Source organism: Elephantulus edwardii, unplaced genomic scaffold (genome assembly GCF_000299155.1).
Source record: "Elephantulus edwardii isolate Elephantulus edwardi_28Jun2011 unplaced genomic scaffold, EleEdw1.0 scaffold00216, whole genome shotgun sequence".
NCBI classification, from domain to species: Eukaryota; Metazoa; Chordata; class Mammalia; order Macroscelidea; family Macroscelididae; genus Elephantulus; species Elephantulus edwardii.
Window position 1 is genome coordinate 3022294 of NW_006399966.1, and position 14510 is coordinate 3036803.

The window sequence follows — 14510 nt, forward strand, 5'->3', positions numbered from 1 at the left end:
CCAGCATTTGTTGCTTGCTGTTCTGTTAAATTTTGCTAGTCTTACTGGAGTGAGATGATATCTCATGGTTGTCTTGATGAGATGATAAATCTTAATGGAAGGAGAATGCCCCTCTTTCTCCAGCTGTGGGATTTGAACTGCTCACCTTCTGGCTAGCAGTACAGCAGCCTACATACTATATTACTACTAAGAGCTCTTTGCTTTCCTTCAGACTCAAGGCCTGCCAGCCCTGCAGCCTCGGCCCTGGGCTGTATGCTGGCCAAAGAGCAGGGAAGGTGATCCTTAGAATCAATTCCATGGAGAAACTGGGATTACAGTCCTCCTGGGACCCTCTGCGCCGCCCCCACCCCCAGTAGCCTGTGTTGACCTTTACCTCAGGAGGAGAGAAACCACCAGAGAAATTGGCTTCACTTTAACTTTTTTTTTCTCTTGTTCTCAACCCTGTTAAGTATTTAACTAACTATACAGAGGAAATGAAACTCAAAAATGCAAAGAACCCTAAAGTACCTTGAGTATTTCCAAGACCTCGATACTTTCACTGCACCTTGTCCTTGTCCATTGCAGATCCTTGTGCCATTTCCTGACCAGAAAACAAAATCATTTCCTAGGCATACGTGAGGTCAGGAAATACCTAATTCTCAGACTGCCGACCTGGGACATTCACAGTAGAAAGGGACTGGCTCGGAGCTGGAGGCCTCTTTGTTGCATGTGCCACTCTGGCTAAGCCACTTGTGCCAACCCCAGCTGGCACCTTACGGGCACTCAGCCCAGGGCTGAGGTCTCTTTGTCTCCTCCTCGCCCACAGAATCAGCCCAGTCCCCTGGGAGCACGAAGCCCCTGCCTATCTACAGTGCTTGGCAGTTTTCAGCACACATTCCTGTGTGCTGGTTCATCTGAGCCTCACCCAGGGCCTGGGGCTGAGGCGTGGGAATTGCTCTGCTGGGGCTCAAGAGCAGCCATTTATCCAAGTCACAGAGAGGAGAGAGCTGGTTTCACCACTAGCTACCCTTCAGCTGGAGTGGGGCTGGCTCCTCAGGGATCCAGGGTCCATTGGAAGAGGTTGAGAAAGGCTGGGGGAACTGGGTGACAATCCTCCCAGTGTGGTGGGTCTCCCTGTTGCATTCTGTCAAGGGGACATCTGGGCCATAGCAGGCCCCCACGGACTCTTACTAGCAGTTCACATTTACTGAGGATATGCCACGTTCTCTGCACCAGAAGTTTATGTGTCTAATCTCTTTGCCTCTAAATCCACAGTCACCCCATAAGGAAAGAGCTTTTATTATCCCCATTTTATAGAGGAGGAAACAGAACCACAGAGAGGTTACATTTTACAAGATCATGCAGCTAGGAGGTTGGTAGAGACAGGATTCAAGTCCAGGAGTCCACCAGGGAGAAAGCTTCAGCCCGTCCGTCCTTTCACAGCAGTGTTCAACCTGCGGGCAAGAAGTGTCCCATTAGTCAGAGTGGCAGCCTGGTGTGCAGACGACACCTCAGCCTGGGCTCCACTTCCTAGAGGCGGGATTAGATACATCTGCTTCAGCTTCTCTGAGCCTCACTTACCTCATCTGTAAGGTGAGGAGGATGACACCTTGTTTGGTTGGTTGGTTGGTTTGAAGATTAGGAGAGGATGAGGTTGAGGTTGTTAGCCTAACATCTAACAAACAGTCGATGTTCAAAATCTGCCATTGTCATTAGGGCCAGGACTGATGGCAGAACCTTCACCAGCTGGCAGAGGCAGACTGAGTACTTAGCTCCATGTAGAGACTGGATGTGGATGGAGGAGCAACACTCTAGCAGAGCTACGTCTAATCTGTGACTTCCTGCGCCTGTAGCCTGACTCAGGCCAGTCACCTGGTTCCTGAGTCAGGACCCAGGGGAGGGTGCCTCTTTCCTTCAGGCAGGAAGACGAGGGCTGGGAGAACAGGAAATAGTGGGAGGGGTCTTGGAGGCCTAGCAGGAAAGAGGTGTTGACAAAAGCAGTCCACCCCCCAACTCAACCTGGCCCGGGAGGGGCAGCAGCTGGCACCCTGCACAGAGGGCAGGCCGCCTTGAGATCAGATGAATGGCGGTCAAATCCTAATGGTACCAGAGGGTGTAGACTCATTCCAAGCCTCAGTTTCCTCATTTGTGAAATAAGGATGGCACAACTTCCTTTGGAGGGTGGTTTCAGGGATGAATGAGGAGGTGACACTGTGCCTGGCCCCAAATGGCTCACTGAACAGCCGTCCTTCCCCACCCTGATGCCTGGTGGTGTCCTCAGATCTGCCGGCAGGCCCTGAAGTTCCTGACACAAATCCAGGCCCAGCCTCTCATCAACCTGCAGCTGGTGAACGCGTCCCTGTACGAGCACGTGGAGCAGATGCACCTCATAGGGAGGAGGCGGGAGCAGCTGAAGCTTCTGGGGGATTACCTGAGCCTGTGCCGAAGTGGGGCCCTGAAGGAGCTAAGCAAGAGGTAAGCACTGGGGCGTGGATGGAGATCGAGATACACGATGGGGGGCCAGGGGCAGAGCCTGGGCAAGGCATCTGCCTGGCAAAAATGCCCGGGTGGGCCAAGAGCTCCTTCCGAGGGCTTGGCAAACTGTAGCATGCTTTGGGAGTGTTTTGTTTGTTTACTCATCGGTTCCTTGCTTTAGTCAACAGCTATTAATTGAGAACATACTAAATGCCAAGCCCTGGGCCAAGTGTGTAAAATACCCAGTTCCTGGTGTCTTGAAGTTTCTGTCTGGTGGGGAAGGTAGATGAGTAACTAGGGGTGAAGCTGAGAGGAAAAGGTAAATCCAGAGCCAGGGGGATACTCACCCAGTTTGGGGCAAGGGACTTCTAGGATGAGACCTAGGAGTTGAAAAGAGTATTCCAGGTAGAAAGACTAGCCTGGGTAAGGCCATGAGGGGAAACAGACCTAGAAGGAACCTGGACCAGAGTGAGGAGAGGGGAGTGGGGAAGTGTGGGGAGTGGTGGGCTGGAGAGGTGGGTGAGGGCTGGGCCTGAGGGCTCTCACCTCCCTCATCTCATCTCCAGTCAGTTCATGTCTGCGTCTCTGCCAAAATTCTACAAAGAAGGTGAGATTGGGGTGGAACTGTCAGGATGCCTCTCGAGAAGCTTCTTGGTGCCCAGGGAGCCTCAGGATCTTCAGTGCTCAGAGGGATAAGAGAAGACACATCTTAGTCCTGCAACCCAGACTGCAGCCATCTGTGGGGCCCAGCTGTCCTGAGGACTCTGCTGGGCAGACCACAGGCAAAGGAACTGGGACCCGTGCCTAATCTGAGATGTCTGTCTTTGCTGCTTGCTTGAACTTAAGTAACTCACGTGCCTGTCTAGGGTCCCTCCTCTCCACAGGTCTGGTTCAGAGACCACCTCTCTGAGGGGCAGCACCCCTGCTGTAGTTGTGGATCTAACTCCCCTGAAACCAGTGCAGGTCTGCAGGATTCTTGAGAGGGTGCCACAGGGAGGTTCTGTCAGGTGAAGAGGACAGGGGAGCCCTTCACAGGCCTCCCAGAGAAACCAGATATGCCTAGGCCTCTTCACAGGACTTGAAAGAACTGAAAGACCTCTAGGGACAGTGCTGAGGGGACCTCAGAGGCTCTACCCTCCGTCATCAGCTGAATGACTGGATCGTTCCCTCTTAGTAGGTGCTGACTCATTCCCAGCTGCTACAAGGTCCCATGAGGGCTCCAGAGTCTGTCCTCCTGCCCTCTGACAGAGTGGTGAAATCTCTGAGACCATATGGGGCCTCGTCACCCTCCTTGATCCAGGGGCCCAGCACTCCCACAGGCCTGCAGACCATGTGCAGGTCAGGTGCCTGATGAGAATTCTTGCTCTGACCTTCCTCATCACCACCCTGTGAGCTCAGCCAAAGTGAACCAGAAAGCAAGGTGCTTGGCCCTCGGGAGCTGCTCTAGTCTCTGGGAGACCACTTGTTCATGCTGCTGTACTCACCTGTCTCTGACCAAGTCCACACTGCAGCCCGCTGGCCTCCTCCCTATTCCGGTGTTCTCATGCCTGCCTAGTGTGTGCCCAGCCTCAGGGCAAACTTCATGCTTGTGGATGGTCCACTTGAGGAGCAGCATGGGACAGGGGAACTGTGTTACTAGCAGAAGTTATTTCACTTGTCCAAGCACCAGCTTTCTCATCCATAAAATAGACCAGAAACTGCTGTGTGCCCTTGACCTTCCTGAGTGGTGGGGAGGCACATAGCCCTCACTGGCTCCCCACTGGCTGCTGTCAGGGTGGCACTTTGTGGACCACAGTCCAGCTCTCCTGGACCTCTCGAAGATCTTCAGACACATGACCGGGGTCAACATGGCATGTGCTGTGAGGGAAGACACCTGACCAGCCTGGGCAAGGCCCAAAGGGCCACAGGGCTCCTGAAGAAGATGGCATCTACACTGAGGGCTTGTTTGCAAGGTCCTTTTGGTCCTCCTTTAATTGTGTGTATTTTGTTGTTGAGACTATAAATGGCAAAATTTAACCAGTACAACAGTTCACCATGTACAGCTTAGTGGCATCAGTTACATTTTCACCCTCCTTTTCTGACCTGAGCTGTTCCTTCTACATTAACATAAATGTACAGCCTTCTAAGGTTCTTTTCTCATCTCTCAAGTTGCTGTTGTCAATTTGACCCCACTGGATCATTCTTACGATAGCACAGTACTTAAATTATTTTTTTTTAGTTAAGCCAAATTATTGTTTTAAGGAGCTCTGGTGGCACTAGAGCATTACACTTTGCACTGCTAACAGAAACGTCAGACATTCAAATCCACCAGGTGCTCCAAGGAAGAAAGATGGGTGGGATCTTGACCCATTTGGGGTTTGGGAATATTTTCTTTCTTTCTTTCTTTTTTTAACATTATGCATCAGAGAGTTGGACAGTGACCAAGGAGGATAGAAGGAGAATTGATGCCTTTGAGCTGTGGTGCTGGAGAAGAGTATTGAGAATACCATGGACTGCTAGGAAAACAAACAGATTTGTCCTCGAAAGGGTTAAACCGGGTGGCTCCTTGGAGGCAAGGATTCTGAGGCTCTGTCTAACTTACTTTGAACATGTTGTGAGGAGAGACCGGTCCTTGGAGAGGGACATCATGCTTGGGAGGGTGGAGGGACGGCGCAGGAGAGGAAGGCCCTCTATGAGGTGGATTGATTCAGTGACTGGGATAATTGGGATGGGAGTGTCAGAGACAGTGCGATTGGCACAGGACAGAGCGGAGTTTAGGGCTGTTGTACATAGGGTCGCTATGAGTCGCAAGCGACTCGACGGCACATAACAACAACAACAACATATTTTATTTGGGTGAAAGTTTACAGAGAAAATTTCTTCCCCATTCAGTAAATTTTACACATTCCATTTCATGGCATTGGTTGCAATTCCTTTAATGTAACAACGTTCTTTCCACTTCATCTGTAAGTTCTTTTTTTTTTTTTTTTCATCTGTAAGTTCTGTGCTCCTTCCTGCCTGCCTTCTGAGCTTGGTTTTGGGGGCAAATTTTGCCTTTTTGGTCACATATGGTTGATTATCCTGAGGAGCAAATTCCTCACATTTGTTATTGTTCATTTTTCAGACTGATTGGCCAAAAGCTGATGTCCAGGAGTGGCTTCAGCTCTAGTCTAGAGGGGAGGTGCTAAGTCCCCTATCAGACCAGTAAATCTGGTCTTTTTTTATTATTTGTATCCCCCCTACTTCCCCCCCCACACACACACTTTCCACGACCTTTGGTTGTACACGTAAACAGAATGGTCAGCAGTAGTCATCTAGTTCTTCTGTTCTCAGGGTAACAGAAGCTTTCGTTCATATAGTCTATAAACCCTTTTAATTGTTTCCTTGAATGTTTGGTTTTCTCCATTCTACTTTCTACAGGAAGATACCATTCATTGTATCTTAGATGGACATTTGAAAGCTTTCAATTCCTGGTTGCAGCAGCCTGGGGCCAGGCAGGCCTCACCTGTGGGAATTCCATTTTAGGGTCAACACGCAGCAAGGGAGAGAGCCAAGGAGCTGTGTCGCTAAGGGAAGCTTTTTCACTTATCTGCACATCAGCCTTCCCAGCTATAAAACAGATCAAAGTGGAGTATTGAGCATTGTCTTTGTGGGCTGTGTTGACTTCAGTGTCTCCTGAGACTGTGATCCTATGCCTTCAAGCCCAATGACTCAGTCCCTTCAGTGGTTTTATTATGGCTATGAAGTTTACCTAACTGTGCCTCCTGTCCGCTGTACTATATGCCTGGCTATATTTACAGCATTTGTTGTGGTGGTGGTTAGGGGCCTTCTAGTTGACGACATCACTATGAGTCACAGTCTGTAAGTCACCGTGAGTCACTCTGAGAACATCTCACCAAGGGTCTTCCTCTCCTTTGTTGACTCTCCGCTTTTCCAAGCTTGCTGTCCTTTTCTGAAGGCTGCGCAAAATTTATGAGGCAAAGCCTCACTGCTCTTGGTTCTAAGGAACATTCTGGCTGCCCTCCTCCTGTTCCTGATTCTCCTTCCTCTATTCCTGAGTAGAGGTCAGTTGTACCTGAGATGGCCACTTGCAAGATTTTAAGACCCCAAGAACTATACAGTAAGCTAGGAAGTAGAACAGAAAAATGCACAACATTAGTCCAGTTCACTGGGATGTCCCAGGAATCCATGGCCCAGAACCTCCAACCGAGGAGCCAGTCCCACGTGATCTGTGGTTGGATGTAAGTGCCTCAACAGCTACTCTGTTGTTGTTGTTGTTGTCAATATATCTGTTAGACACAGTTTTCCAATTCAGTTTTTTACAGGTATGCAACTTGTCAATGGCAATTGTAATAATCATCTCTGCAGTCCTACCCTTAATTAATGTGATTTTTCCATCACCCATTAACCTGCCTTTGCACCTTCCCTCACCCCTGGTAAATAAGTGAAGTCTTACAATATTTGTTCTTATGTGATCCGCTCAGCATAATTAATGTCTTCAAGCTCCATCCAAACAAACACCGGGGCCTATGAAGGGCCCAGGGCAGCTGGAGTCCGGGGCGTGGACCAGGTGTGCTCAGGAGCCAGACTGGAAGGTCCTGTGTGTCACGAGGTGTTTGGCTGGAGAGTCAGTGAGCATCTGTGAACAAGGAACTATCACACTGCTCTGGGTTTTAGGAAAGACTGCTTTGGTTAGTAGCATTGGGCTGGAGGGAAAGGCTAGTAGAGTGATTAATTAATCCAGGGAGATGAGAGGGCTTGAACTAAGTCAGCCTCAGTGGAAACTGAGAGGGAGAGGGAGTGAGAAGAATGGGCAGGCTTTGTACAGGTATCAGGTTGGGGTGGCAGTGCCCTCTGCTTGTGGCAGTAGTCTGGCTGAGTGCTCTGAGAGAAAAGAGCAGACTTGGGGCATAGCTGTGTCTCCAAGAGGCAGAGAAGTCTGAGTCTGTCCGCTCAGGCTTTCGTGAAGGACCCCTCAGAAGGTGCTCACCCACCACCCCTCAGATTCTCCTCCCAACATCCCAGGGGATAGTAACACCCAAACCACCCACCACATCCCACAAACTGGAAATCAGACTCAGCCCCTTACTAGTGCCCTTTCCTGTCCCCTCACTTTGTTGTTTATGGGAGTTAGAATGAAGCCATCTCCTCCCATCTTCCAGGGAGCCCTGAGGAGTCTTCTCTAGGGAGTCATCCCTTCCCTAAGGAGTCAGCTCCAGCGCAGAGAACAGAGAAGGCTCTTCTCGTTGTGTGGGGCAGTAACTGAGGGCCTGAGTAGACCTAGGGTGTGCCCAGTGCATGTGGATTTCTCTACCCCAGGTTGGACTGAGAGGTGGCGCTCTCCTCTCTGGTCTTGGCTGAGTGTTGTGGAGAGAAGCCAGCTGCAAGGCCTTGTGGCTGAGGGTATGACATTCCAGGAGATGGTGGCTTGCAGGGAAGCTCAGGGCCTGACTGGCACACAGGACTTCAGGACAGTGGACAAGGACAGATGACGGATATCTCTCTATCCAGTCAGCTCCTCCCTTCCTGCCAGCTCAGGGCCAGCCTGTGTACCCCCCACAGCCCATATTTTCCTGGTGATAAATGGCAGCTTCCTGTTTCCAGAAAGCTGGAAGTTTGCTGAAGAAACCTATTAGCAACATCCTCCCCCTCCCCCCCCCATATGGCACTTGTCTGATTTGTGAGACCTACCATCTCTGCTCTAGATAGGGCTACCTTGGACCACCGCTAAGGCTGTGGGGGTGAGGCAAGCCCCCACTCCAGATGCTTCGCAGTTCTGTCACCATTCCCCCAGATGCGCAGTGTGACCCCAGCTTCCTCTGACTTAGAGCATTCTCTTCCTGCCCCGAGAACCCACACAAACACATACACACAGGCCAGGCAGGGGGACTTCTGCAGGTGTTTCCTCTCTCCCCTCAGGATGTCACCAGTGGGATCCCTGCCATTGGTGTGGAAACCAGAGCCACACTGGTAGTTGAGCCCTCATGCCCTGCCCCCACCTCTGAAATGGAACCTGCAGGGCTTCACGCCCCAGGTCCTCTCGCATAGCATCGAAACCAGGTGCATTCTTGAATGTCTGTCCCTCTCTAGACTAGGACTGCAGGGGGACAGAGGCCTTCCACGCCCTGTGTATTTCTATCCCCAGCACTGTGGCCGGCACACTACATAGTAGTGGCCGTCCCCACAGCCACCATCTGGGGACATTCAAGGCGGGTGAAGGCACAGGCTCTGGAGCCAGACTCCAGACTCTAGCTGTGCCGCTTACCAGCTGTGTGGGCTCGGGCAGGTGAACCCCTCTGAGGACTGAATAGTGCCTGCCTCACAGGACTGCCTGAGACTGGAACGAGTCAACACGAAGGTCAGATGTTCCTCTTCCTTGTCATCCTTTGTTAACTATGTGTTCACTGTGTGCTAGTACAGTGCTAGGTTCTTGAAAGAAATTACTTAGTCCTCAAAACAAGTCTGTTTCTCACAGCAAGAAGCCTGAGGCTCAGAGAGCTGAAGTAGCTTGACCACTTGACCAGAGCCACCATCTCTAGTAGAGCGGTGCTCCTGACCACCGCCAGGCAAGGGACAAGTGGGTTCAGGCCTGTTTAACAGCTGAGGGAATGGAAGCAAATACCACAGGTCGGACTGGCTCATTGAGACTCTCCTAAGGAATGTCTTCTGTTTTCTTTGAAGGCTCAACCACAGGAATTATCTCTTGGAGTTTCCCCACAAGTACAGCGTTGTTGACCTTCAGCAGGTAGGAAGTTCATGCACTCCTCCAGTCCCCAGCCTCACGAGAGAGAGCTTATTCCTAGAAGGATCTGGAAGGGGTTTGGGGAGTGGGTGTGAATGCCAGCTTCTCAGTGCCTCAGAATTAGTCTCCATGTTGCAGTGATGAGGCTCTCCTCGCCCCCAGTCCCCTTGGAATAAGCAGTTCCTTCATTGAACCCCAGGGTCACAGTTCCTCAGCCCCTCCTCTGCCTCTGGACTCCTCCCCTGGGCACAGGACACTCCTTCCTCAAGGAGAGGGCACATTTCACTGACAGCACATTTTTCATGGATTAAAGGTTTGTGGCCACCCTGCATTAAGCAGGTCTGTTTAGCTCCATTTTCCAACAGCATGTGGTCACTTCACATCACAGTCGCATCTGGAAAATTCTCCCAGTACTTCAAACTTTTCCATAGACACACTTTATATACTATAATATAGTATAAATGTAACTTTTGTATATTACATACCTTTAAACATAATGTTCTTGTTATAGTCACTTTACTGTGATAGCTGGAATCAAACCCACTCAGTCTCTGAGATATGCCAGAGGTAGGCATCCCACGGTGAGGGCTGGATCCTTCTACTGAAGGAGGTTCTCTTGGCCAAGCGGAACCTTGGGGTTGAACGTCCTTCATGAAGGCAGCCGAGGGCATCTGCAGCCCCTTTTCATGCATCGCTGTGTCAGGAACTCCCACCTAAAAGGCCTGGCGGCCTGTGTCTGCTCTCCGCAGATTGCAGAGGGCACATACGAAGCCTTCCTCCAGGCCCTGATCGATTTCGCCTCCCAGCACGTCTATCACTGCGACCTGTGCACCCAGCGTGGCTTCATTTGCCAGATCTGCCACCACCATGACATCATCTTCCCCTTTGAGTTTGACACCACCATCAGGTATGCAGGACACCTCACCCCACGCACACCCACAGTCCGGTCCGAGTGTTCCGGGGCAGCAGACCGAGTTCCATTTTGTGGGAACGTATTGAATGAACTTGCCCTTTGTGTCAGTGCCAAGGTGGGGGACGAGGTTGTCTGGAGCAGCCCATGCCCTGGGCGGTCATGACTGGCTCCAGTCCAGCTCAGGGGTCAAGATGAGCCCTCTCAGGACTCTGCTGAGCCTCTGGAAGAGGTGGGTGCAGGTCCTCTGAACAGGGGCCTCTCTGAGCCTCAGTTTTGTCATCTCTGAATGGGTTGAGGATGGATTAAATGAGTTCCTGCCCTGGAGGGTTGACGCAGTGGCTACTGCTGTAATTAGAATCGTGTCTCCAGTTACTGATCAGCTGTCTGAATGCTTTTTTTTTTAAATTTTATTTTATTTTATTATTATTGTGTGTGTGTGTGTACCGTCAAATTGGATCTGACTGGTACAGGATGTCTGAATACTTTTAACAGCATAGCGCAGGTGCCTCTAAATGCAAAAAAAATTCATCCAGCAATCTCTCATTCCGATCCACATGGGACTGGAAAACCAAACTAGGGGTTTGATTTTTTTTTTTCTTTTTAGAATTAATTTTCAGCAAGTATCCCCTAGCCAAAGTGTTCCCTGGTGAGGTGCAGCCTCTGAACAGTGGTTTTTGTTTTCATTATCATTATCTATTGGCACCAAACCAACTGCTCAGTGTTTTAAACATAGACAAGAAATCTATTTACTGAATCTCAAACAGCATTTTTGAAAAATGAACGAGACCAGAGAAGATCAGAATGTCCCGCTAGCTTTCAGATCAGCATTTCTTCGGGAAAGGCTTTGGTTCTTCTTGGGGTGTGGGGAGGCCCACCCGCGCTGGCTGGCAGAGTGGATCACAGCCTCCCCGTGACAGTCAGCGCTGGCCAGCTGGGCCACAGGGAGGCTTCTGGCCGGTTTCACACAGCTGCCCTTGCCACTCTCTCCCCAGGTGTGCTGAGTGTAAGACTGTCTTCCACCAGAGCTGCCAGGCCGTGGTGAAGAAGGGCTGCCCCCGCTGTGCCCGCTGGCGCAAGTACCAAGAACAGAACGCCCTCACCTAATCCCTCTCCTGCCCCCACCTTGGGGCCCACGAGGGTCAGGTGCGGCTCAGCCTTCCCAGCTGGGTTTGCCATCCACCTTGGGCTACTCTCAAAGTACTATCTCAAAGTGTGGCAGCGTCTCCCAGCCAGGGATACTCAGATGTGATGAGCGCAGGAGTGCCTGGGGAAGGCAGGGGAGCCCTCAGTGTCCACCGCCCTCCCCACTGCCATCTGCTGCACGAGGCTGATGCCACCAGCTGCCTCCTCCATGAGCTGTCTTCTCCTGCTGGACGCTTGGTACACACCAGGTCCCAGCTCATCTCCATTAGGGCTGTGAAAAACACTGTGGAAATGAGACTTGGGAAGCATTTTCAATTCTACATTCCTGATTAAAAAGGCTAGGATTTTTTTTAAGGTGGGATTACCCCCCCCTCACTTTCATATTTCAACAGAAAATATTTTTTTATTCTTGACTCTACACTAGTCACCCGAGAAATCCAGACATTGTCACCTGAGCAAAATAGGCAGGAGATACTCGGGCCTGTCCTGGTGGTGGACACTGGCAGGTGGGTCACGGGTGAGACAGAGCCTGTCGTCAGACCTGGTGCCTTTCCTCTGCCCTCCTTGGGCACTGACAGCTCAAGAACAACGTGCCAAACTGCCCACCGGGCAGGGTGGGGTTAGCCCCATCCCATTGGATACCCTGTGTTCTCTCTCTCCCCTCCCCTAACCTACTTACCTGAAAATCCCATCTTCTTTCTTGGTGTCAGAGACCCCTAGCTCTTTTCTAGTGTGGGGCCTGGCCCCAGCAGAAGAATGGGAAGTGATTCAAACCCAGCACTGTCAGCACTTTGAGCCCTCCTTGTTCTTTAGAAGGAGCATCGTCCTGCCCACCCTCCACCCTGACGCCTTCCTCACTCCCACCGCACCTGCAGGCAGAGGGGCAGGGTGCTCCTGCAGCGCTCTTGGCTCATCTCAGTGGGTTCATGCGACCACCCCACCTGCCTGACACCTGCCCTGGCAGAGAGATGGGCTGGGCCTCCGGTGAGGGCAGCAAAGCCAGGCCAAGGGATGAACTAGAGGCACTATGGCTACCAAGCTCTACACCATGAAGTGGCGCTGTCGTTTGGAGAAGAGTGGCAGCCCCACTGTCAAGCGGCGCAAGAACCGTGGGAGAAGCTATACCTGTGGAAGGATCCTTTACTTCACTTTTAAAAGCCATTAATTCACAAAGCTTCATCGGATGTGCCCAGTAGGAGGAGCCACCAGAGACTGGACACGTTCTTTGGAGCAGCATTGCCTTTGAGGAGCTCCTGGGGTTGGAGTGGGGCCTGGAATTGTTTCTGAAGTGTGATGTTTGGGCCCCTGGGGCTTTGAGGGAAATGTTGGCATGATCCTTTTGCAGCTTTCCTGGGGTCCTTAGACCATTTTACCTACACTGAGCTGGGAATGGGAAGTCTCAAGTGGGGCCAGCATCTGTCACTGTCAAAGGATGACCCTACCCACTTCTCCCCCAGGGTGATTCTGCTGAGTCACCTGGCCAGCTCTGTGGTGCCCGGTGCATCGTGCAATAGGTCACATGGTACATTTGGTAGTAGGCAGGCGGAAGAGCAGGAAGGCTGACGCACAGCTTCTCTGTCTGTTCGTCATGGAAGATGGTGCCCACTTGTGCCCAGCACGCCAAAGCCTCTTAAGAAAGAAGGTTGGCCCCTTAACCCCTAGGCAGCCAGCATTAATGCCCCACAGTCCTCACTGGCAGGAACCCCACGTGGGATAGGCATTGCCACCTAAGCCTAGCCCTCTATTCTCAGGCCTGCAAGTTCCAAAGCTGCCCTTGGAGGCAGTGGTCAAGGTCCTGACTGGGCTCACTTTAGTCGATGGGCACTTCTCCTACCCCGGGCACTATTAGCATTAGGATGCACCCCTCCCCATTACTAAAAAGCTGCTAATGCTTAGGATACGCTGACTCTGACTCCCCTGACCTACAGTGGAAAGCTGGCCAGAGCCTCAGCAGTGCCCACACTATTTTAAAAACTGTTATTTTATGCAATAAACTGTTTCTTGGGAGTGGGGCTTCGGCCCTGAGAAGTGCTTTGCAATGCAATGAAGGAGCTGCTGCTGTGTGACTTTTGAATGATTTTGCAGTAAAGTCCTGATCTTTCTAAATCACTGGTTTTGCTTCAAAATACTGACACTGCCTCTGAGTAGGGAGAGATCACAGCCATCTGTTACTGTCTGTGATAGGGCTTCCCCTGCCCGTAGCCAGTCCCCTGGCAGAAGAAAGCTCAGAAGTTGGGGGTAAACATTGAAGACGGGCTGGAGTACCCAGAGTGAGCACAGAGAAAGTGAGGGGCCTTGAGAGGTTTACTCATATAATGCTCAGATGTGACAGCTGGAGCCTGTGGCCTGAAAGTCCCACAAAATGGCTTTTTTCCTGGGCTTCAAGTGTCATAGGACGTGAAGATCTCTCTGTTATTTGGGGGGGGGGGTGTCAGAGAGGAGGGACGGAGCAGGGCCACTAGTTCAGGACTGATAGCTTTAAGGACTTGTCAGTTGATGAAGTTCCAGGGGACCAGGAGGGAAAACCCATCAACCCCATTGCTGGTGCAGTACAGGGAAACTGGACTAACTTCTAGGAAAGCGGGACTTGCAGACCATTCGGGGCCCTGGGCACAGGCTCCTCCCTTGTAGGGAGCATCTTCTGCCCATCCTAGGAGCCCAGCTGTACCCCCTTCTGGAAGCAGTAGGTGGTGGGGTTTAGAGAAGAGGATATAGCTGTGAGGACTCAGGGAAGGCAGGCCCAGTAGAGGACCAAGGTACTGCCTTGCCATTGGATTCAGCCCCCCTAACCCCCCTCCCCTCCTCCTGCTGAAAGAAGAAAGTGAGGCTTGCAGATCCCGATCCAAACCCAAAGAGCAGGAAGGTTCATTTAATAATGAAAGTGGTGATACTAATAACCTGTCTCATTTCCTGTATGTGAGGCACTGTACTAAGTACCTCTCATTTCATCTTCCCAACAGTCCTATAGGTGTTACTACCCCTAGTTTACAGGAAGGCTGTTACGTACCATCAAGTTGAGAAGGAAAGAAAATGCAGAGATAAGGCAAATAAATATCCCAAGGCCAGCAAGGCAAATAAATATCCCAAGGCCAGCAAGTGGTAGAGCTGGGTGGGAGAGCTGACACATCCTCCCTACCCCTAGCAAGGACCTTGATCACATAGCTGTGGTCACTATGCTGGGTCACCCTGGGACCAGTAGGGCAGGCCCTCCAGCTTCATTTTTCTAAGCTTGCTAGGCACCAAGGACGTGAATCTTCACTTTGGCCCAGTGGCTGCCCT

The 14510-nt window shown here is 51.3% G+C and overlaps 1 protein-coding gene across 1 annotated transcript in view; it reads left to right on the top strand.

Annotated features, from left to right (window-relative positions):
* PLEKHM1 (pleckstrin homology domain containing, family M (with RUN domain) member 1) overlaps window positions 1–11192 on the top strand; it is a 42697-nt gene extending 31505 nt beyond the window's left edge. The window contains exons 8-11 of the mRNA XM_006897874.1: window positions 2261–2454; window positions 9115–9178; window positions 9925–10082; window positions 11081–11192. Coding sequence (XP_006897936.1) covers window positions 2261–2454; window positions 9115–9178; window positions 9925–10082; window positions 11081–11192 — 528 coding nt within the window. The remainder of the gene's footprint in view (window positions 1–2260; window positions 2455–9114; window positions 9179–9924; window positions 10083–11080) is intronic.
* The last annotated feature ends 3318 nt before the right edge of the window (window positions 11193–14510 follow it).